Raw genomic sequence first — 22,596 nt, 5'->3', positions numbered from 1 at the left:
TCTCTCTCTTCCTTCTCTTTTCTTTTTCTTCTCTCCCTTCTCTTTCTTCCTACCTTCCTTCCTTTTCTGTTTTCTTCTCTCTCTCCTTCCCTCCCTTCCTTCCTCTCTTCCTTTTTTCCTCCCTTCTTTCCTCTCTCTCTTCCTTTCTCCCTTCCTTCTTTCCTTTTATCATAGCACAGTGTCTAGAATATCATAGGTGAATTAATTGATTAAACATTCAGATGAACTCTTCCATATTTTGGCTCTCCTTTGCTCTGTTGAACATTGTTTGGGGGCTTATGGGGTACCAGGATCTCTGTTTCTTCACTGCAACAGCAAGGCAAGGTTTTCATTCTCTCTCTCTATCTCTCTGTCTCTGTCTCTCTGTTTTTCTCTGTCTCTCTGTCTCTCTGTCTCTCTGTCTCTCTGTCTCTCTGTCTCTCTCTCTCTCTCTTTCTCTCTCTCTCTCTTTCTCTCTCTGTCTCTCTCTGTCTCTCTTTCTCTCTGCCTCTCTCTGTCTCTGTCTCTCTCTCTTTCCCTCTGTCTCTCTCTCTCCTTTCTGTTTCTTTCTTCTCTCTCTGTTTCTCTTTTCTCTCTCTGTCTCTGTCTCTTTTCCTCCTTCCCTCTCCCTCTTTCCCTCTCTCCCTTTTTTCTTTTCTCCCTCCCTCTCTCTGTGTCTGTCTCTCCCTGTCTCTTTCTTTTTCTGTCTCTGTCACTGTCTCTCTATCTCTGTTTCTGTCTGTCTCTCTTTCTGTCTTTGTTTCTCTCTCTGTCTCTCTCTCTCCTTTCTATTTCTTTCTTCTCTCTCTGTTTCTTTTTTCTCTCTCACTCTCTGTCTCTTTTCCTCCTTCCCTCTCCCTCTTTCCCTCTCTCTCTCTCTGTCTCTTTTCTCCTTCCTCCCTCCTTCTGTGTCTGTCTCTCCCTCTCCCTCTCTCTCTCTCTCTCTCTCTTTCTCTTTTCTCTCTGTCTCTTTTCCTCCTTCCCTCTGCCTCTTTCCCTCTCTCTCTTTCTTCTTTTCTCCCTCCCTCCCTCTTTCTGTGTCTGTCTCTCCCTGTCTCTCTCTCTATTTCTCTTCTCTCTGTGTCTCTGTCTCTGTCTCTTTTCCTCCTTCCCTCTCCCTATTTCCCTCTCTCTCTTTCTTCTTTTCTCCCTCCCTCTTTCTGTGTCTGTCTCTCCTTGTCTCTTTCTCTCTCTGTCTCTGTCACTGTCTCTGTCTCTGTCTCTGTGTCTGTCTCTGTCTCTCTTTCTCTCTGTGTATCTGTCTCTGTCTCTGTCTCTCTCTCTCCTTTCTGTTTCTTTCTTCTCTCTCTGTTTCTTTTTTCTCTCTCTGTCTCTGTCTCTTTTCCTCCTTCTCTCTGCCTCTTTCCCTCTCTCTCTTTCTTCTTTTCTCCCTCCCTCCCTCCTTCTGTGTCTGTCTCTCCCTGTCTCTCTCTCTCTCTGTCTCTCTCTCTCTATCTCTCTCTCTATTTCTCTTTTCTCTCTGTCTCTGTCTCTTTTCCTCCTTCCCTCTGCCTCTTTCCCTCTCTCTCTTTCTTCTTTTCTCCCTCCCTCCCTCTTTCTGTGTCTGTCTCTCCCTGTCTCTTTCTCTCTCTGTCTCTGTCACTGTCTCTCTTTTTCACACACACACACACACACACACACACACACACACACACACAATGCTTTTAGTCCCAAGGTCAGCCATGTGTGTAGAGGAAGGAGCCTTATTCTGGAGCCAGAGCCTCGGGTTACAATCCCACTTCTTACCTGGCCAAATCTTTTCCCTTCCCCAGGCCTCAGATTCTTCATCTATAAAATGAATAACTTCAAAGACCCTTCCAGAAAAAATCCTTCTCTATATCTATGAGCCTATCAAGCATCTCCCCAGCGGCTAGCTACCACCCCCAGCTGACTTTGTTCCTGCTTTAAGTGCAACATTTATTACCGCTCAGTTAAACATCTAAGTTCCAGTCCTCTAACCATCCGGGCTCATTGCTTTATATTCCCCCAAGTGCATCCTAGCATAAGGCTGCAGTACTTCTCCTTGGACACAAGAGGGGGTTCATACCCTGGCCTCTGAAGTAATAGCTACTCCTCCAAGAACTTTCTAAAGACTTCCAGCTACAGTTCCCATCTCAGGACCCAGTAGAGTTGCTGGGTGTCTCCACAAAGCATCTTCTGAGTGCTGCTCCTTGGTAAAAGGTGGCTGAGGACTCCAGGAAGAGCTGACAGCTTCTCCAGCCACAGGCCTTGCCTAGGGTCGCCTCCCACCGCTCCCACAGTTTTTAGAGAATGCTGGGACTCACCTATTGACTTGGCTGTCTTCAAGAAGGGAACCTTATTTTGCAAGTCTGTGCAAAGAAGGCAAGACCAGCAGGTCTGCAAAGAGGATCCACTGGATCTCTGCTTCTGCTTGGGACCTTTCTATGACCCCCACTGGATCTGACTGGCTTTGGAAGAATTGCCTATGTAAGCAAGCAATCTCCGACCTCCACTCTGCTCATTGCTGTGACAGTAGCTAGTTCTGTTCCTGCCATGGCTCACTCTGGAAACTAAAGGGATCCCTCTGGTCTGCAGAAGACAGACACCCACAGGTAAGCCTGACATCTACTCAAAGCCGCTAGGAGGCTGTGGGAAGGGAAGAGAGTGCTTTAGGAAGTCTGGCAGAAGCCAAGCAGCCAACGATGGTGGGTATCTCTTTGAATGTTGGCTTTGCGTGCAGAGCATCCGCCTTCTCCTTTGGCCCCCTCGCATTGACCAGGTCAATGAACAATTTAACCCTTGAGCCCCGGTTAGCATAAGGAAGCACCCGGGTTTGGGAGGATGATGCTTACATTTGGCAGCCTAGATGACAGACCAGTAGCTATGAGAGGTCAATTGGGTCTTCTGAGAATGGCCTGGGGATGATCTAGGTTATAACACATTGCTCTGCATGCTCATCCTGCATATATGTGTATGGGGGCAGGTGACAGGAGTACAGGATTCTAGTTCCTGGATCTGGAACTAGAAGGGACCTCAGAGGCCATCTGGTCCAATCCCCCCACATTTTACAGATAAGGAAACTGAGGCTCAAGGGAGGGCTAAATGATTTGTCAAGGTCCCACAGATACTGGAGGGAGAATTTGAAATCAGGTTTCCTGACTACAAAATCTACAAAATCTCCTTCCTACCATTGGATGGAACTTGGGGACACACCATTTAACAATCAAAAATTTTGAGTTATGATTCCAAGCTCTACTAAGTAATAGTAAAGATATGGGGCAAAGTAATTCCATCTGTTTAGTGATGTTCCCTCCAGAGGAAATCATCATTCTTGCTTATTTTCTTTGGGTCTGACTAGTCTAATATGAGAAGATCCAAGGATCAAGGAAAAGTAACAAGTGCACCTGAGCAAAATCCTAGACCAGGGAGAAACTCCAGTGAGGAGCAAGGCCTGTGCCCCTCCCCAATCCCAAAGGGGTGCAGGAACCATTCTCACTAATGTTGAGAGAAGGGGACTGAGAATCTGGGTCTTAATCATAGAATTATATTTATTTAGAACTAGAACTCACTTTTATAGATATGAAAACTGACACCCAGAAAGGGAATGTATGTTTCCAAAGTTATCCAGGCAGTTAAATATTAGGGGCAGGATTTGAACTTAATCCAACTCTCTCTATGTTTGGGCAACAAACTTTTGTCCCTGGTTTTTGTCAAATAGAGCCAATATGACTTGTAGGTGAAAGGTAGTTTCAGCCATAGGTAGATGAAAGTCTTACGAGAAAGAGAGAAAACCATCAGCATAGATTGTTTTTGCATAGTAATAAGGATTTGTTTGGAAGTTGAGTTTTAATATCTGATTTATCTTTTTAAATGTCTCAGAATTTTTCGAGTGCTGAGCAGCGTGGTCATCATATTTATAAAAGATCCCTTTACAAAAAGAGGTCCCTTGCCCCTTTGCTTTAAAAGCTGCTGAGTTTGAATTGACATGTTTTCCCTCTATAATCTGTTGTCGATTCTGCATTAAAATCTCCAGTATGTGCTCCTCTCCTTCTAAAGTACACAATGGCTACTTTTTTCTCCCAGCATTTTTCCTGACTTCCAAAAAGATCAGATGAGGCTAGTCCTGGACAATCCTACTTATTCAGTGCAGGGAAGGAGCTTAACGATCATACAACCCAACTTCTTCCTTTAACAGATGAGGAAACTGAGATCCAGAGAGCTTAAGAGTCTTGTCCAAGGTGCTATATACTATCCTCACTCTCTTCGCTGTCTCTGGCTCTTTAGAGGGGTATCCAAAATGGTGAACTTGTGTTCCCAGGACTGGACAGTTGCCAATAACCTGTCTGCAGAGAAAGTACCATGAAACTGGAAGGTGTGTGTGTGTATGTGTGTTTATTATCACCATCATCATTGTTGCTATTAATATAACACTGTTGCTTGTTGATCCATCCCTAAGAACAGATATTTGGAAGGGACTGATAATCTTAGGGTCCAAAATACCCCAAATACAACTTGTAGTAGACAGAACATTCTGATGCTTTCCTTCCAAGTTACAAACTTCCAACAGAATTAGCCCAGCATTGCCAAACTCATCTCACTAACATCTGGCCTCTGCTTTGCAAAGGTTCTCTCTCTTCCAACACACACACACACACACACACACACACACACACACACACACACACGCTCCTGCAAGCTGGGATGCTTTCCTGCACCGCAGCTGGGAGGTGGGGAGGAAGGGAGTTATGAGGAAAAGACTATGGAGGAGGGAAAGGCAAAAAGTGGCTTTAGAGTTATATGATAACAAGGCACACATTTCAGCTTCAGTCTAAGCTCTGAGGGGAAGGCAAGAAAAGGAGAAACAGGGGTAGGGCAGATGAGGAGTGGGAGGATCTGTATGTTTTCAGCATGTAAACATAGCAGAATTCATGAAGGCAGCTTTCTTTATTTTTGGAGATGCCCACACATCTGATCTCACCTCGACCTTCCCTCTGGCTGTCAGGGGCTATTGTTCTTGGCAAAGAGAGCCGCCAGGGCTGGGTTTAAAAAGAAAAATGTCTTGTGCTTTGCACCTTCAGTGCAGAGAGTGGCCAGAGAGGAGGGGTGTCGGAGTGTTGATGAAAGGAGAGAGGAGGCCCCTTCCAGCTCCGCCACTATGTGACTGTGCAGACCCCACCAAACCCTCCTCCCTGGAGAAGGGGTGGAGGATTTGGAGAGAAAATGCTGATCTGCAGGAACTCAGATTCTGACAACCTGGAGGTGGGGGTGAGATGACTCAGATCTTATAGGGCAGGAGAAAGGAATCATGGAGAAAGGCAGGACTGAAAGAAGTGGTCAGGATACAGAATCATCTGTATGTTGGAGTGACCAGTGGGGAGATGGACGTTACATCTAAGAGTGGCCTGAGAGGATCTAAGGGGACCCATCATCTAGTCCTGTTCTGCCTCTAGAAGCATGGAATGCTTAGCTATGGACCTTAGGGAAATCACTTAGCCTTCCATTCAATCCAATCCAGCAAATATTTACGAAAAAGCCTTAGAAGATAAAGATAACATTTGGATGTATGCCAGTTATTTTGTTGGCTTAGGGAACACCTTGTTGAAGAAAGTATTGCTATCAATGTAGATTAGTACCTTCTCTGAAACTTGTAATCTTATAGGACAGAAGTAGGTTTTCAGGTTCAAAGACCACCTATGTAACCATTATGCAACACTGCCTTTTGGGCACTAGGAATGCAAAGACAAAAAAAAAAAGGAATAATCCATGCCCTCAAATAGTTTATCTTCTATTAATAAGAAACAAGAAATAAACAGACAAGGAAATAAAGAATAATTTTGTTTGGGGATAAAACCACTTATAACTGAGGGAGGACAGGGCTTGTGAAGATAGCCCCAGAGATAAGCTTTGAGAAGAGATGGTGTGAGAACATCCCAGTCATGTGGACAGCTGGATGGAGGGGAGATGTGAGAACCTCCCAGGCATACCGGAAAGTTTGTACAATGGCTTGGCTTATCTCTTTTAAGTTCCACTCAAACTAGATGCCCAAGGTCTGAGATGGCTGAGATTACAATATGTAATTACATGGGACTCCAGCTCTAAGCCTTGCCTTTGCTCTTTCCCTTTGCCAGCTGAATGCCTACCCACTTTTTAAAACACAATTATAATGCTGCTTCCATGAGAGAGTCTTTAATTTCTTCCACCCCCAATTTCCTTCAGACCTGAAAACCCATCTCTTTAAAGATAACAATTTACCTTTTTTTAGCATCTTCCAGTATTTCTCCTTAAAACATGACTGAGAGGAAGGTACTGCAGGTAGGTGTCAGGGAGATGCTGTCCAGATTATGGGAATTTATTGTTAGTCTTAGAGGGAAAAGAATAAATTTAAAGGGAAAGGATGATCCTGTATGTCTTTTCATCTTCCAGGTCCAAAATGGACAAGAGAATGCTATAAATCAGGGCTTCTTAGATTTTTTTACATTCATGCCCCCTTTTGACTTAGAAATTATTGCATGATCCCAGGTATATAGGGATATAAAATAATCATACAAATCAAACATTTAGTGATAATAAATCATAATTTCATAATTCCCATATTCAGTTACACAACTCTATATGGGGTCACTACCCACAATTAAAGAAATTTTGTCAAAAATGACTTTACAAAAAAAAATAAAATAAAATAAAAAACAAAAATGACTTTACTTGAAAGAAAAGGAAATGGCACACTGAGGAACTGCAAGGAAAGAATTCATGCTTTGGATTATCCCCATTTCACAGATAAGGGATCTGAAATGTTTCCTCATCTGTAAATTTTAGACATGGACTGATGATCTGGAAGTTAACTTTCAGCTTGGCCATTGAAATAGGCAAAGTTTATGTCCCTAAACTATATTGGCTAATCAACTTAAGAAGGAAAAACTGTACAGGAATGAGGAGGCAAGGTGGCAGAACTTTGTCCTTTGACTTCGAGTGCCAGAAGCATCTCAGATTGGAGCTAGATGTGTGGGTTTTGGAGGAGCCACAGGTTTCTGATCCCCTTTTATCTGGTTCACCTGAATGGAATTAGAGCATTCCTCCTTATTGGTTGCCACATCTACTAATTGGGTATTATATTAATGTTTTGCCTTCTAGAAGGCTGAACTAGAAATATTTTAAGATTCTATGAAGCTCTAAGAGTTTTGGGTCTATAATTCCTATATCATTTCACTCTTTTCTGATCAATTTTACTCCCTCCCAAGACATGCACAGGAAAGGACAGTAAGGAAACCCAGCCCAACAATCCTTAGCTCAAATTCCAGTTGTTATCTCTCTCCTCTTGTGTTCCATTGAAACCCAGAACCAGCTTCTAGCTCATTCCATGGGGTAGAGGAGGTTTTATCCCTTCTGTCCCCAACATAGGACAGAGTGTGCTTTGAGCTTTGTAAACTTTAGCCTCACTCCTGGGATTGTAAAGTAAAAAAGGAGCCACTCCAAGGATATTGAAGCCCCTGTTGCCTAGAAACTTGGTTCTTTTAAGACCTGAGAAGTCAATGGAATAGGCTAGGAATGACGAAGCTTTTCTGGAGGCTTTTCTGATTTGAAGATTCCAAGCAAGCTTGGGTGACTACTTGTTGTTGTGATGTTGGAGATCCTTTTCAGGTAGGCATCATACTGCTGAGGTCCCTTTTAACTTCAAAGTTTTATGATTCTGTCATTCAGAAATTGGGGGCTGGTGATGGAAAAATTGCTGAGGCAACTATTGGCACAGTGAATAGAATGCTGCACCTGGAGTTCAGAAGACTTGAGTTCAAATTTTGCCTAAAACATTGATTAGTGTATGACCCTGGGCAAGTCACTTAACCTTCATTTGCCTCTGTTTCTTCATTGTAAAATGGAGATAATAATTGTACTAGCCTCCCAGAGTTGTTGTGAGGATTAAATGAGATAATGATTATAAAGTTCTTAGCACAATGCCTGGAAACTTAATTAGAACTATATAAATGTTGGTTACTACTACTACTACTACTACCACCACTATCACTAGTACTACTATTACTAAACTAAATTACTATCACTACTACTACTAAACTACTACTATTATCACCACTATTACTACTATCACTACTACTACTACTAAACTACTACTACTATCACTACTACTACTATTACTATCACTACCACTACTACTATTAAACTACTACTACTATTACTACTACTAAACTACTACTTCTATCACTACTACAACTACTACTACACTACCACTACTACTACTACTAAACTATTACTACTACTACCACCACCACCACCACCACTACCACTACTACACTATGACTATGACTACTACTATTACTGCTTCTACTACTGTAGCCACTGTTGCTGCTACTATTACTGCTGCTGCTGCTACTGTTGCTACTACTACTCCTATCACTGCTACTTCTACGATTACTATTAGTGCTGCTACTACTACTGCTTCTGCTGCAACTATCACCAACATCACCTCACACTATTGTTATTAATAGTAGTAATTACTCAACTTGGAGTCAGGAGAGACCCAGTTTCAGGATCACAGAATCATGAAATCTTAGCACCAGAAGGGATCCTGGCTGCCAACTAATCCTATTCTTACCTAAAAGAAATGTCCACAGGATCCAACAGAGTAAAGTTAGACCCTCTTCCATATGACAACCTCCCAAGTATTTGAAGACAGCTATTATGTCTTCCCTCCCCAGTCAGCCTATCCCTTCATTCCCCTCCCTCCCACTCATCCATAACCCATACTGTCTTCTGTTTTCCAAACTAAGCATGCTCTGTTTCCTCAATTGATCAACAAGAATTCATAAAGTATCTAGTATGTGTCAGGCACCGTAATGGGTTTGGGGAATATAAATAGAAAGAAAGAATGAAACAATTGTTACTCAGAAGAAGCTTACATCCTAACAGGGAAACAACAAGGACACATATAAGAACATACAGAATAGATAGGAAAGTAATAAAGCCAAGGTAGTTCAATATAGAGTGGTTGGGTAGATAAAACACTAGAATATTTGGAGGATCATGTAAGTGAATGTGGGAGTTGCAAAATTATGATTCATTATCAGTAAATGTTTGATTTGTATATCTATTTTATGTACCTATATACCTGGGATCACATAAAAATTTCTCTGGTGAAAAGGAGTCATGAGTGGAAAAAGTTTAAGAAGCCCTGGTATAGAGGTGATGATTGAGAGGGAAATCTGCAGAAGCCAAATAGGGATGGAATCAAGGCCACAAAGTTGGCCTTGGCAAGGAGAAGGGACAAGTCTTTATAAAGAAACTGGAATAAAGGAGTCAGGAGACATTCAGGAGACATATGTAAAGGGGCTTTTCTATGAGAAGAAGAGGAAAAGAGGGATCTAAAAATCAACTGATCCTCATATGCCATGAACTCAAGACCCTTCATCAACCTCATTGCCTTCCTCAGGACCTTCCTCAGTTTGTCATTATCCTTTCTAAACCCTGGTTCCTAGAAATGAATGTGATATTCTAGATCGGGGTCCTCAAACTATGGCCTGTGGGCCAGATGCAGCAGCTGAGGACGTTTATCCCCCTCACCCAGGGCTATGAAGTTTCTTTATTTAAAGGCTCACAAAACAAAGTTTTTGTTTTTACTATAGTCTAGCCCTCCAACAGTCTGAGGGACAGTGAACTGGCCTCCTATTTAAAAAGTTTGAGGATCCCTGCGTCTAGTTAGTTCTGTCTGGGGAAAGGTATTATCATCTCTTTATTCTTGGAAACCATGCCTCTCTTAATGCAACCTGGGATGCCCTAGCTTTTAAACCTCAATGTCAATTTCTTCATCTGTAAAATGAGGATTATTTTATTTAGAATATTTTCTTTATAGGATTGCTGTGAGGATCAGTTGAGAGAGTGTATGTAAACCTATTTGTAAACCTTAAAGGGCTATATGATATCAGTAACTATTATTCCTGAGTAGTCTTTTATTTTGATTTGGGAGAGTCTTAGGGGACAGAAGTAAGGGTGGAGTACATTTTTATTTTGTAGTTTGTATTTTTCATATCTCTCTCTCTCTCTGTCTCTCTGTCTATGTTTTTCTCTGGGTGTTTTTCTCTCTTCCTCTGTGTCTATCTGTCTCTGTCTCTCCCTCCTTTTCTTCCTCTCCCCTCTCTATACACATCTCTTATTTTTTTCTACCATGTTTCTCTGTCTGCAGCAGGACCCAATGGAGAATAAAGGGATGTATTTGCACAGCTTTGGGGATCGGGAGAACGGCTCCATCTTTGAAGAGACTTTCGAGGGCAGGAGCTTGTCCAAACTGAATCTATGTGAAGATGGTAAGTACTACTGTTCTCATCCCTCAAGAGTAGTACCAGAATCTGTGCTGGAAAGAGCAGCCGGGGGTGGGGGGGTGGGGGAGAAGACTTTGTGATTTAAGGTCTCAGCTCTAATCCTGAAAATGTTGTGACCATTAGATCTAACATTAGCTTTGCTTTTGGGATACTCAGAGCTCTAATGCACATGGAGTACTTTATGCTTTGCAAAGCATTTTTTGCATGTGTTTTCATGTTTAATCTTCATAAACTGTTAACCTCTATTTCTTCTCCCTTTGACAGCCAGATTCCTAGAAAAAAAGCTGTATTGTTCTTGCCTCCATTCTTTTTCTCTTACTACTCAACCACTTGCAATTTGGCTTCCTATCTACTAAAACTACTGTCTCCAAAGTCATCAATGATCTCTTGTTTGTCAAATTTGGTGGATTAATGAATATAATATCATTCAAAGGATCATAGATATAGAGCTGGAAGGGACCCTACAGAAATCATCTGGTCCAATTTCCAGTCCCAGATTAAAGCACAATGCTAATAGATGTGCCATACTTATAGTAAGTGGCAGAACTGGAATTTGACCCCAGATCTTTTGGATGATATAGCACCAGTGTTCTTTCTTTGTACCATGCTGTACCAAATATTCAAAGTAATAAAAACAATCATGGTCGCTGCCCTAGTGCAATTTCAAGGAGATGGCATAAATATGGAAACAAATGGACCAAAATGTGTTTTCCCCAAAGCTTCCTCTATTGAATTTTGTTCTTTCCATCCCCCCTGAATTCTATGTTCTTGGCTATTGTTTGGGAGGGAATAGGGAAATATAGCTGAGGTCGAAAGTTTGGAGAAGCAGGGGAGCTGGTTTAGAGTGGCAACTTAAAAGTTTGTTAAACTGGGATCACAACTTTCCCCATTTCTTTAGTTTCTAAGGGGATTTAGGGGAGATCCTAAGCCAACCATGATCTGCTTTCTTCTTGCAGGTCCACAAAGCCCCAGCTAGATTGTGACATCCCCTTCTCCAGAATCCCTGTCTCATAAGAGGGAAATAACTAGGGAGAGGGAAGGAAAAGGGGTGAGTGAGGGGCAGAGGAGAGCAGTCAAGGAAGAATAATCATGGAGAGTGGGGGAGAGAAAGAGGTAAAACAAGACAGGAAGGAGAAAGAGGGGCACAATGCTAAAAGAATTGGGATGACACAATAGGCAGAAGAGGCTTAAAATATCAGAAAGTCAAACCAATTCAAGAAGCTTCTTTTTTTTTTCTTGTAGACCTTCCAACTAGAACAATAGCTAGGGTGAAGATTAGAGGCCTTGCAAAATGGAGCATCTTTTTTAAAACTGTGATGAAGAAAATTATGGCAGCTAGTGGATAGCAGTAGACAGAATGTTGGGCCTGGAGTTTTCCTAACTCCTAAGTTTAGACCTGGCCTCAGACACTTATTGTGTGACCCTGTATGCCTCAGTTTTCTCAATTGTGAAAATGAGCTGGGGAAGAAAATGTATTTTTTTATGTATCTAGTATTTTTGCCAAGAAAACTCCGAATGAGATCACCAAAAAATGACTGAACAACAACAAGAAAAAGATGTTAAGATCTTCTTAGAGCAGGACCATTTCCATATCCTGGCTGTCCAGGACTTCATTACAGACCCTTATTTAGGACTGACTGGAACCCAAGACCTCCTAGCTAGACTTCTGGCTCCTCCTAAATCATATAAGCCTTATGGGGGGCCTTGTCTCAGATAATTTCACAGAAATAGATCATTGGGTCACTGGCTGTCCTCCAGACCTAGAATTGGCGGCAGTTTTAGAGATCATCTAATTCGACCTCTTCATTTTACAAAAGAGGCTTAGAGGTGTCATGATTTGTTCAAAGTCATTCAGGTATGAAAGGAAAAAACTGAGATTTGAACCCAGGTCCTTCAAACCTTTCTGGTTTCATGCTACCTCTAATCTTACAGCCAACTTTGGAAACAAATTTAAGCTTGATGAGAGGAAAAACTTCCTAAAAATCAGAGCTGTACAAAAGACGTTTGGCTTGTTGTGGAAGATGGCTGGTTTCCCCTCACTTGAGGTCTTTAAACAGGCTTGAAGATGACCATATGTTTGGCCTCCCCTTCCTTCCACAGTTCAGGCAAACTGGCCTTCCTAATGTTCCTCAAGCATGAACCTCCAGCTCCCTGCTCTGACTCTGTACTGGCTGTCCTCCATGCCTAGAGCACACTCCAACCTCACCCGGGCCTCTCAGAATCCCCCATTTCCTTCAGAACTTCTCTCAAGGTCATTTTCCTTGGCAGGGAAAACATAAACACCAACTCCCACTTCTGGGGCCTTTCTTAATTATAGCTCCAGCATCATGAACAATACCTGGCACATAGTAGGTGCTTAACAAACATGATCATTGATTTTTTTTTTTTAATGTTATAGTAGGGATGCTTTTTAAGATACCAGCTGGCTTGATGGTTGCTGAACTCCCCTTCTGATACTAAAAGTCTATAATTGTGTGAAATCTCTCCCAGATTTGTCCTAACAGTAGTTGGTTGTCATCGCGGCCCTTTTTGGGGACATGGAAGGACAGAGCTTAAGGGAGCACTGTTTAATTTTTTTCCCCCAATAATGTCTGACTCTTCATAGCCCCGTATGGGATTTCTTGGCAGAGATACTTGCCATTTCCTTCTCCAGCTCATTTTACAGAAGCAAATGGACATAAGTGACTTATCCAGGGTCACACAACGATTACATGTCTGAGGCAGGATTTGAGCTCAGGTCCTTCTGACTCCGGGCTCTGTACTTTATCCCATATATTACCTAACTGCCCCTGAAGGGACATAAGAAGTCTTCTAGTCCAATCCATTATTTTATAGATAAGAAAACTACAGCTCAAGATCTTTCAACCCCTAAGTCAGTCCTCTTCTGCCTGTAGTTCACAAACAGCACATTTGAGGAAGGATCATAGGAGTTGGAAAGGACTTCCAAGATGCTAATCTTACAGATGAGGAGATTAGGGCTGATAAGGCCTAATGGTACAAGGTAGCAGAGGAAGCCTAGTTGAAATCCAGCAAACTAGAGATACTGGAAGTTACTCAAAGAGATGTGGTCAGGGTGGATGGAGAGGAGGGGGAAGAGGGTTATAAGAGGTTCCAGGGGATTTTTCTGAGACTATGAAACCTGTAATAGCAAAGATGGATGTAGAAGATTGTTCTAGAGACTTAATAAACAAGAACCTAGGGAAACTCAGATTTTGGGGGTTTGAGTTTTTTTTTCCTTAATTTGCTTAATGTTACGCAGGTAGCAAATGTCAAAGATGGGATTTGAACCATGTCCTCTGTGTCATCCTGAGGATGTACCACATAGCAGATGTTGCTGAGAAAATCATCCTTTTTGGCAAAAACAAGCAAAGATTCTGAAGCACATGGGGAGGGGGAGGGGGAGATTGCCAAGTGAAGTGCTATCCAAAACAAATGGAAGAGTTTTTGTTCTAAAGTATTCTCATCTGAAAAATGAAAGGATTGTTAGATTAGATGATTTCTAAAGTAGTCCTGTGACCTTGAACAAGCCACTTCCCCTTCTCTATATCTCAGTTTCCTCATCTGTAAAACGAGAGGTAATTGGATTACATGACCTTCAAGGACCTCTTCTAGCTCTAACATCCTGTGAACCTAAATGTCTTTTCCTTTGGAAAAAAAAAAAATCTAAAGAAGGAGCCATCTGGGTCTGCTCCCTATTCCCTTTTCTCTCTTTGCTTCTCCACTTTCCTCCTCTCTCTTTCCCCCTCCCTTTTCTTCATTTCTATCCATTGTTTTCGTGCCTGTACAGCTGTGAACCCTTCCAGGCTGGCGCCAAGGGGAGGAGGAGGAGGAAGAGGCAAAATGAAGGAGGAGGAGGTTTGGGCGTGGGTGGTGTTCTGGCTGAGTCCAGCTCCTCTCCACAGCCCCCTTCCAAAGCTTTCTGAGGGCCAGAGAGAGGTGTTAGTGTCAGAAAAATATAGCAGTCATTGCTTCCCCTGAGCCCCATCCCCGTCCACTAGGCTCGTGACATCACACAGCCCAGACTGCAAATGAGAATCTCGTCGTGGTAATGAGTTGCACATGCTTTCTGAAACTGCATGCTGCCTGCAAAGAGACAGCCTCCTGAACTTGGCGAATGGGCTCCCCTTCCAAAGTGTCTCAAAATCAAATGCTCCTCCTAAGAATCCTGACATCTATCAGCTAATCAGTTAGAGCACCCCCTGCACTCCCCTCTCCCCTCACTTTTACTCCACTGACCACTAGTGGGTCAGCAACTGACAAGGATGGGATCTCAGGGAAGGGAATTATTTGTTTAAAGTTACAACTAATAAAAGGAGCTCAGATTTAGATGGAGCTTTGCAGAAAATTTTACATCCATTAAATTTTCCCAACAATCCTGAGAAGTAGCTCCAATTTTTACTCCAATTTTTAGGTGAGTCAGCTGAATCTCAGGGATGACTGGGGTCATGCAACTAAAAAAAGCCTAGTTTTGATCCAAGGCTTTTTGACTCCAAGACCAGCTCTCTATACACCATGTCTGTAGGAATTAACTGAAGTAGGATTCAAACTCAGTTCTTCTGACTTCAGATCTAGTGTTCTAGGGTTTCTATGTATTTCAGCCGTTTACCACCAGATATTTTTCTCTCCCTTCCCCTGATTTCCTCTTCTACTTTTACTCTTCCTTTCCACTTTTTCCTTCTCCTTTGTCTCTGCCTTGGTTTGCTAAAAGCATCCACAAACTTCTTTTGGTCCTACTGAAAAGACTCTGAGTCAATGAGATCTGAGATTGAATTTCTCCTTGAGGATAGGACTTGGTAAAAGTCTAGGTCAGGAGTGTGCAGGCTTTTTTTTTTTTTTTTTTTTTTTTTAAATGAGCATCATCTCAGAGGGAGGGGAAAACTTTTTTTTAGAGACAGAAACTGACATTAAGAGAAATAGCATGGCGTGATAGATATATAGCACTAGAAAAACTCAATAAGCATTGGGTTCAAATTATACTTCTAACACTTAATAGCTGTGGGCATGTAATTTAACCCTTTCGAGATCTATTAGACCACTATTAGACTTATATAAATTATATATAGGTTGGAATCTGCTATTATGGAGGTACTTCCCAGATCATATGCATGTAGATCTGTGACCTACTGTTAATAATCAATTGCATGAGCCAGGATAGGGACATCCCTTCCAACTGCACTTGCCTCATTTCTTAGAATGTCAATAAGCTTTGGGTGATAGGATTTGGGGAACTAAGAAAGGGGAATCTGGTGACAGCCTCAAAGAGCTTAGAGATCTACCACGATAAGACTACAAAATACACTGCTTGGGAACTGCTGGTCTAGGACCTTGAAACTGCACTAAGGTTTTTAAGTTATCCTGTACTTAAATGAGTGTTTTTTCCCCCTTTTTCCTGTTTGAGTGGATCTGAGTGTTTGTAAGCACCACTAGAGGGCAGGATTCCTCCTGGAGGTGGAACCATGGAGCCCAGAGAAATCCAACAAAGTCTTTCAGCTCGGTTTCTCCTACGTATTTTGTATAAAACTATATCCACAGAAAGATCTTTGATTCATCATGTATTCGTCCTTTTCTTCCCACCTAAGAGGGAGATTGAATGCAATTCCCTAAAGATGAGACCTTGCTGTAGTTTGTTTTTATAGGGAGCAAAACATCTCAGTAATGAGATAGCAATCAATCAATCAACACATTATTAACCATCTACTCTGTGCCACAAATTCTGCTAGAGATATATATCACAGAGAGAGCAAGGAAGAATCCAGAGGGAAAAAGCACTAGATCTCTCAGGGACATCACAGTGGGACACTCATCTTCTCCCCCTTGTCCAAGGTCCTGATTTCCAGGTCAGGACTTCAGCCTCCTAACCTATTCTATAACTAGAGAAAATGAATGAAAAAGTGGTTATTATTATTTATTTTATCAGGAAATGTACTCAGTTCTGAAGTTACAAATATAAAAAGAACTTATATTTTACCAAAGAAAATAGCACATATGGGAGAATAAAGGCCAGGAAAGAGAATTTTGGTCTGGAGAATTCAAGAACATTGCAGATTTGATGCATAAGACAAGCAATTGACATGCCCTTTCTAGAAGGGAAGACTTTATTGATTTGATTTTTGGGCCCAGAACAAGAGATGGAAAAGGGAGTGCAGAGTTCAGGTGCTAAGGGAAATATTATGTGCAGGCAGATTTCCAGTTGGCCCAGGTGGGTGATTGAGTGGAAAGTGAAACCTGGAGTCTGGAGTCATCCAGATGTAGGGGGTTAGTACGCATGCATACACATATAGCCACAAATTAAGAGAGTAGAACCAAAGGTTAGTGCATTAACTTCTCCAGGTATTGGGGGCATGTTTTTTTTTTAGGTCCAGTGTTTAGAATTCCCAGTCTAGAATGCAGAAGTCTGATCTAAATGGAGAAAAAGTAGGTGATGTCAGAAGATAGATGTCAAGATGGTCATGGGGTGAATAGATAGACATTTTGTGTTACTGCATCTTAAAAAATAATTGTTATCTCCTATTCTGGGAAAACATCATGGGGATGATGAGTTTTGAGAAGAACTTTCAATGAACACAGAGATGTGACTTTAGGAGGTATTTCAGGCATCACATCTATCTTATTTGTCATGGCTTCATCTTCACTGGTACCAAAAAATAAAAGGGAAAGAAAAAATTTTCTATTGAAAGACTTTGATTCATTCATTCCCTGATCCAATCTTTTAAAATTTATTGAGCCCTCGTATGTGTGGCCCTGTAAGTAAACAAAGATATTTAGACTATATCCCATGACTTCTTGAATCTTACAATTGAGCTATTCCCTATCAGTTCTTTCCTTCACTTGCTTCCAGATCTCCCACTTTGTCCATTCAGTCCAGTTTAAACAGGCAGCTTAGTGTATGATTCAACTTTACCACAAGTCAGGGAATTTGGGGGACAAAATACACATAGCCCAAGTAATACACAATTACAACTTCACAATTGTTTAGAGCATTAAACTATCATTCCTTCTAGGCCTACTGCCCATTCTATTGTTACCCACACTGTCATTCCTCTTTGTGTCACAGGTCTTTCCATTTGACTTCTGATCTTAACCTGGGAGCTATAGTTTTAGAATCTTGATTTTGGTTTGTTTTCCACAACATGATATCAGAGGGAAATTTGAACTAGTTATAGCTATTGTAGAAGTTAAGCTATATATTACACTGATTAATTATTTGCTTTCCCAATCCTATCTACATCACTTTAGATTCATTAATCTACAATTAGCCTTAAATCCTCCAACTACCACATAATTAGTCAATTAAATCGCTACTTACTTGAATCTGAATGGACAACTCACTTTAATCTAAGTTGAATTGTTACAGACATATTATAACAATGGCATATGTTTCTTTTAAATACAAAGCTCAGTCCTAAGTATAGTTTCATATCAATAGGAATCCTTATTTAAAAGCTCTAGAGTTAGTTTTAGAGTCTTTACCCACAGTTCTATTGTGAGGTTTCAGATCAGGCTCTGAGCTTCAATCTTAATTCTGGTCTCTGGAGAATTCAGGTTTGTTCCTATTTGGACCTCAAATACCTCAACTGATAAGTTCTTCTATTGTTCCCTAGTTTAGGCCCTAAAGAAAATGAATGAAAGAATGCCTAGTTCTAGGGATATGGTCTTGAAATGAAAGAACTTTCCCTTTCTTTCTTCTCTTGAGTGGTGACAACAAAGATTGAATTTGTAATGTATCCTAAGTGAGATAAGATGATATTCATTTTCTTGTCATTTAACTACCCTCTGCTCACTGAAAATTCTCCAGAACTAGAAAGTATATTCCATTTGATCTTCATCATAGACTCCATAGAGCTAACCCTCCTTCATTTTCTTGCAGTAGGCAATTGATTTTCTTATCCTATTTTTATCTTGGTTATTTTTTAGTAAATACCCTTTAATCTCTCATTGTTGTTCAGTCTTTTTCAGCTATGTGTGACTCTTGATGATCTCATTTGGGGTTTTTTTGGCAAAGATACTGGAATAGTTTGCCATTTCCTCCTCTAGCTCATTTTTCAGATGAGGAAACTAAGGCAAGCATGGTTAAGTGACTTGCCCAGGGTCACACAGTTAATAAAAGACTGAGATAAGATTTGAACTCATATCTTCCTGATTCCAGGCCAGATGCTCTGTCTACTGAGCCACCTCATTTCACTTTTTTTTTAAAATAATTGTATATTTAGGGGCTGCTGGAAGGAAAAGTGGATAGAGCACCAGCCCTGCAGTCAGGAGGACCTGAGTTCAAATCTGGCCTCAGACACTTAAAACTTCCTAGCTGTGTGACCCTGGGCAAGTCACAACCCAAATTGCCTCAGCAAAAAAAAAAAAAAAAAAAAAAAAAATATATATATATATATATATATATATATATATATATATATATATATACATATATATATGTATATATATATATATATATATATATATATATATATATATATATATATATATATATATATATATATATACAGAGAGAGAGAGAGAGAGAGATTCAGAGTTGGAATTTCAGAGGTTATCTAGTGCAACCTTTTTATTGTACATTTGGAGACACTGAGGACCAAAGTGGCTAAATGACTCACCATAGTGACACAGTATCAATGGTAGGATTTAAACTCAGGTCCTCCAACTCCAGAGTCAGTGTTCTTTCCATCACATCATCCTACTCCATCTCTCTGTGTATTCACCTGAACCAAATGAACTTTTTGTCTCCTCAACTTGATTATCATGTACCTCTTTATCAGTGGACCCCTGCTGGATATTTCCTGGTCCATGTTACTTAAGGGGTAATGATAGAACATTATTTATTAGTGATCAATTGGTGGTCATCAAACCATCATTTCAGGGGGATGCTGGTCCAAAAACACAGGAAACACTTTTAAAGCTTAATCTAAATTATTTTCATTTTCTCCATCACTTTCTTTAAGTCTAGACAATCAAAAAAATATAAATCAAACCTGGTTTGTAGCATTTGCTGATTTTGGAGGAGTAACAGACCTACTCTGAGAAATGTGTAGAAGTCAGCTCAGACCTGGTTGATGTGCCAAAGTTTAAATTTTCAGTATGAGCATTTCCACTTCAGGAATGAGAAAAGTCCTTTACAAATATTATCCCATTTAATCCTCACAACCATGAAAGCTAGATGCTATAATTATCTTTATTTTTCAATTTAAGAAAACAAAGCAGGCAAAAATACGATTCACTAGGGCCACATAGCAGAATTTGAACTTGATTCTTCTTGACTCGAATATTCTATCTACTCAACATCACTGTGTTGCCTATCTGGGGCATGCTGAAGCCAGAAAGAAAAGACTTTCTGGACTGCTATGAAGTTTTCCTTACAATTTTTAGTAATCTGCTAAGTCCTGGAGCCTTTGACCTTACTCACAATTCAACTCTAGCTCCTATTCTCCGCCCCATTTCAGGAACGTTCTTCTCAAACTTTCTCCCTCCCAGACCACCTGGCCAACCCATTTTCTGAGTCCTCTCAGCATTCATGCTACCTCCCTCCCTCCCCCCTGGTCACTCAGAATTGATTGATTCAATTTCCCCTTATCATGTTTTCCTTGGAAATGTGTCTGTCTCAAGTCTTAGTCTCTCAGAACCAGACTCTCTGGATTTTCCTCGGTGACTGATACTTAGCCAACTTCTCTGATTAGCTAAAATACTGATGGAAAAGGGCAAAAGAAGTGATCCATGGGCCCTTCTCTGTAAAAGTGGCTTGAGCATTAGCTGAACTTGGAGGGGTCACCTCCCATCTGAAATGTTGCATTGAGAATCCCTCTGCCTAGAATTCATTTCCTCCTTTTTTTCTGCTCTAGTTTCCTTCAAGATTCAGCCCAAATGGCATCTTCTTTGTGAGACCTTTCCTGGTCTCCCCAGTTGCCGCTGCCCCCCACTCCCAGTTGACTTGTCTATAGTTTATATATGCCTAGATATGCATAGATGGCTGTTTTTCCCAGTCGGAGTGTAAGTTTTTTAAAAGAATGGCGTTAAGTTTATCTTTGAAACCTCAGTACTCAGTATCTTTGAAAACTCAGTACTTAGTAGGAACTTAATAAATGCCTCTTAATTTATTGATTGATTTGTCTCTCCCCCCCTCTCTCTACTATAGAATTAAGGAATTCCCTGAAGCAGAGAGTTTCCCTCACACACACCCCCACCCCACCCACTGCTACACCCAGCTTCTCTGGCCATGTGTGAGCTTTTACAGTTACAGTTGTTGGAACGGTAAAGGCAGGCTGACCTTTCAGGCAGCTTGGCCCACTGGCCTGGCTGCCTACCAGAGGGGATAGCTATAGTCTCAGGGCATGAGCTAATTTAGTACCTAAGAGTGAACAGTGAAAACACAAGCGTTACAGTTCTCATTGTGCCCCTTCCCTTCTTCTTTCTATTTCTTCTCCTCTCCCTGCCCCCAAGGCTGCACATGCGCTTATACAGATCCCACCCTCTGTCAAGGGAAGGCAATTTTGGGGTCATAGAATCATAGGGATTGAAAGGAATTTTAGATGTCATCTAGTTTAATGGCTTCGTTTTACAGATAAGAAAACTAAGACCAAACAAGTTTGTGATTTGTCCAAGATCAACAAGCTAAGATTTAAAATCTATTGGAATTAGTTGGCTTGGTTAGAGTGCACATCATCTTTAGACACCTTAAGCCACCAATGTAAGAGCACAGAGTATATACTTTGAGTGTGTGTGTATATATATATTAATATAGTATATATATTGAGTATATACTCCCTGGGAAAGATGTATGCTCTTACATATCTTAGGGCATGGGCCATGCTGTGGTCTCCCTGAAGTCTGGGACAGAGGAATTTCGCTCTTTTTGGGTCTCTGACACATCCCTTCAATTTGAAGCTCAAGTCAATACTAGGAAGTAGTTTGTTCAAGCATATTGTTCTCCTTTTTAAAAATAAAGGAGCTGAGACTCAGACATTATGAATAAGTGGTAGAAACAGGTCTTCTGAAACCCATTCTAGAATTGTTTTGTGATTGAATCATAAGGATTATGTACCATCATTAGTACTCCATCCATGGTAAAGAGTTTGAACGTCTCATCTGTTCATTCTCCTAAGGAGGTATTGCTACTGCCTGAAAAAGAAAATCAGTTTTTTGGCAGCTGTGTTAATTTCTTTTCTCTCCCTTAGTTTGTCTTCTTTCCTTGCACATATCCTAAGTGCTTTGCCAGGATAATTCATATTATCCTTTTTTTTAATCATAGGTGGAGAATGATCGTCTTAAAAACCTTATGGCAGACCATTTAAATTGTTTTTAATGTATATAGGGATAACTGGAAAGGATTAATCCTATATGGGCTGCTTGGTAAAGGGAGCAATTAAATGTAGATAATAAAAAATCAAAATTTTAAGACAATAAAGCACCCACTCATTTGCATTTCACAACAGCCTTGTGAGGTGGGTAATACAAGTTTTGTGCCCATTTCAAAAATGAGAAAACTGAGGTTTAGGAGGTTTGTTTGTTTTTTTAAAACTGTCTTGTTTATCTTTGTATCTCTGTAAATGACAGCATTGTGACCTTGAAGGGATCTCGGAGGCCTGGAAAAAGTGAAATGACTTACCAAAGATCACATAGTGAGTTAGTGGCAGAGCCAGGTTAGCATCCAGGTTGGCTATAGATTCAGTGCTGGCATTTAACAAGATAGATCAGGGGAAACCGGGGGCAAGCTAGTTAAGTGAAGGGACAGTAAAATCATTCTGTTCTGAGTGGATAAAAGTGTTTTTCATACCAGGAGTATTTGAATATATGCCACACCCAAGTCAACCCTTGGCCCCTCAGAAAAGTGATGGAGAAAGCAGGAGTTGAAAATGGGGAACCTGGAAAGGATAATAGAAATTTTCTTTCTGCTATTTTAAGCAAACAGAGGTGTCTTGTGAACAAATTTATGTGACTGGGAGGATGGTGATTCAGTAATAGGAAAATAATAGGAAAGTTAGGAAGAAAGATGAGTTTTGGCGGGGGGGAAGATGAATTCAGTTCCAATACTTATGTAGAGTTTAGGATGTCTACAAAGCATCCAGTTTGAGATGTCTAAAAGGCATTGGAGATGTGAGACAAGGTCATAGAGAGACTTGCTACAGAGTCACTAAGTGTCTATGGGGGATTTGACTCCAGTTGCCACGTCTCTGTGCTAAATTCTTTTTTTCATTACTCTTCATACCATAATATACTGCTTCCGCTACTACACATCACCCCACTTTACATCACAATATATTGCTGACACCCACTGAACAGCACTTCTCCGGTATGTGCCTCTCTTCCCTATTACACGTCACTACATACC

At 40.9% G+C, this 22,596-nt stretch overlaps 1 protein-coding gene across 3 annotated transcripts in view; it reads left to right on the top strand.

The window, feature by feature from the left end:
• The first annotated feature begins 1,719 nt into the window (after positions 1-1,719).
• SCARA5 (scavenger receptor class A member 5) overlaps positions 1,720-22,596 on the top strand; it is a 120,907-nt gene continuing 100,030 nt past the window's right edge. The window contains exons 1-2 of one of the 3 annotated variants that reach the window (XM_051976404.1): positions 1,720-2,552; positions 10,133-10,250. In XM_051976404.1, coding sequence (XP_051832364.1) covers positions 10,139-10,250 — 112 coding nt within the window. In that variant the 5' untranslated portion in view covers positions 1,720-2,552; positions 10,133-10,138. Of the gene's footprint in view, positions 2,553-10,129; positions 10,251-22,596 lie in introns of all 3 variants that reach the window. The other 2 variants (XM_051976403.1, XM_051976405.1) reach the window with 2 other exon arrangements.

The sequence above is a fragment of the Antechinus flavipes genome, chromosome 2 (assembly GCF_016432865.1).
Source record: "Antechinus flavipes isolate AdamAnt ecotype Samford, QLD, Australia chromosome 2, AdamAnt_v2, whole genome shotgun sequence".
Taxonomy (NCBI): Eukaryota; Metazoa; Chordata; class Mammalia; order Dasyuromorphia; family Dasyuridae; genus Antechinus; species Antechinus flavipes.
The sequence above is the reverse complement of the archived record's forward strand: the minus strand, read 5'-3'. Positions and strand labels throughout refer to the sequence as shown.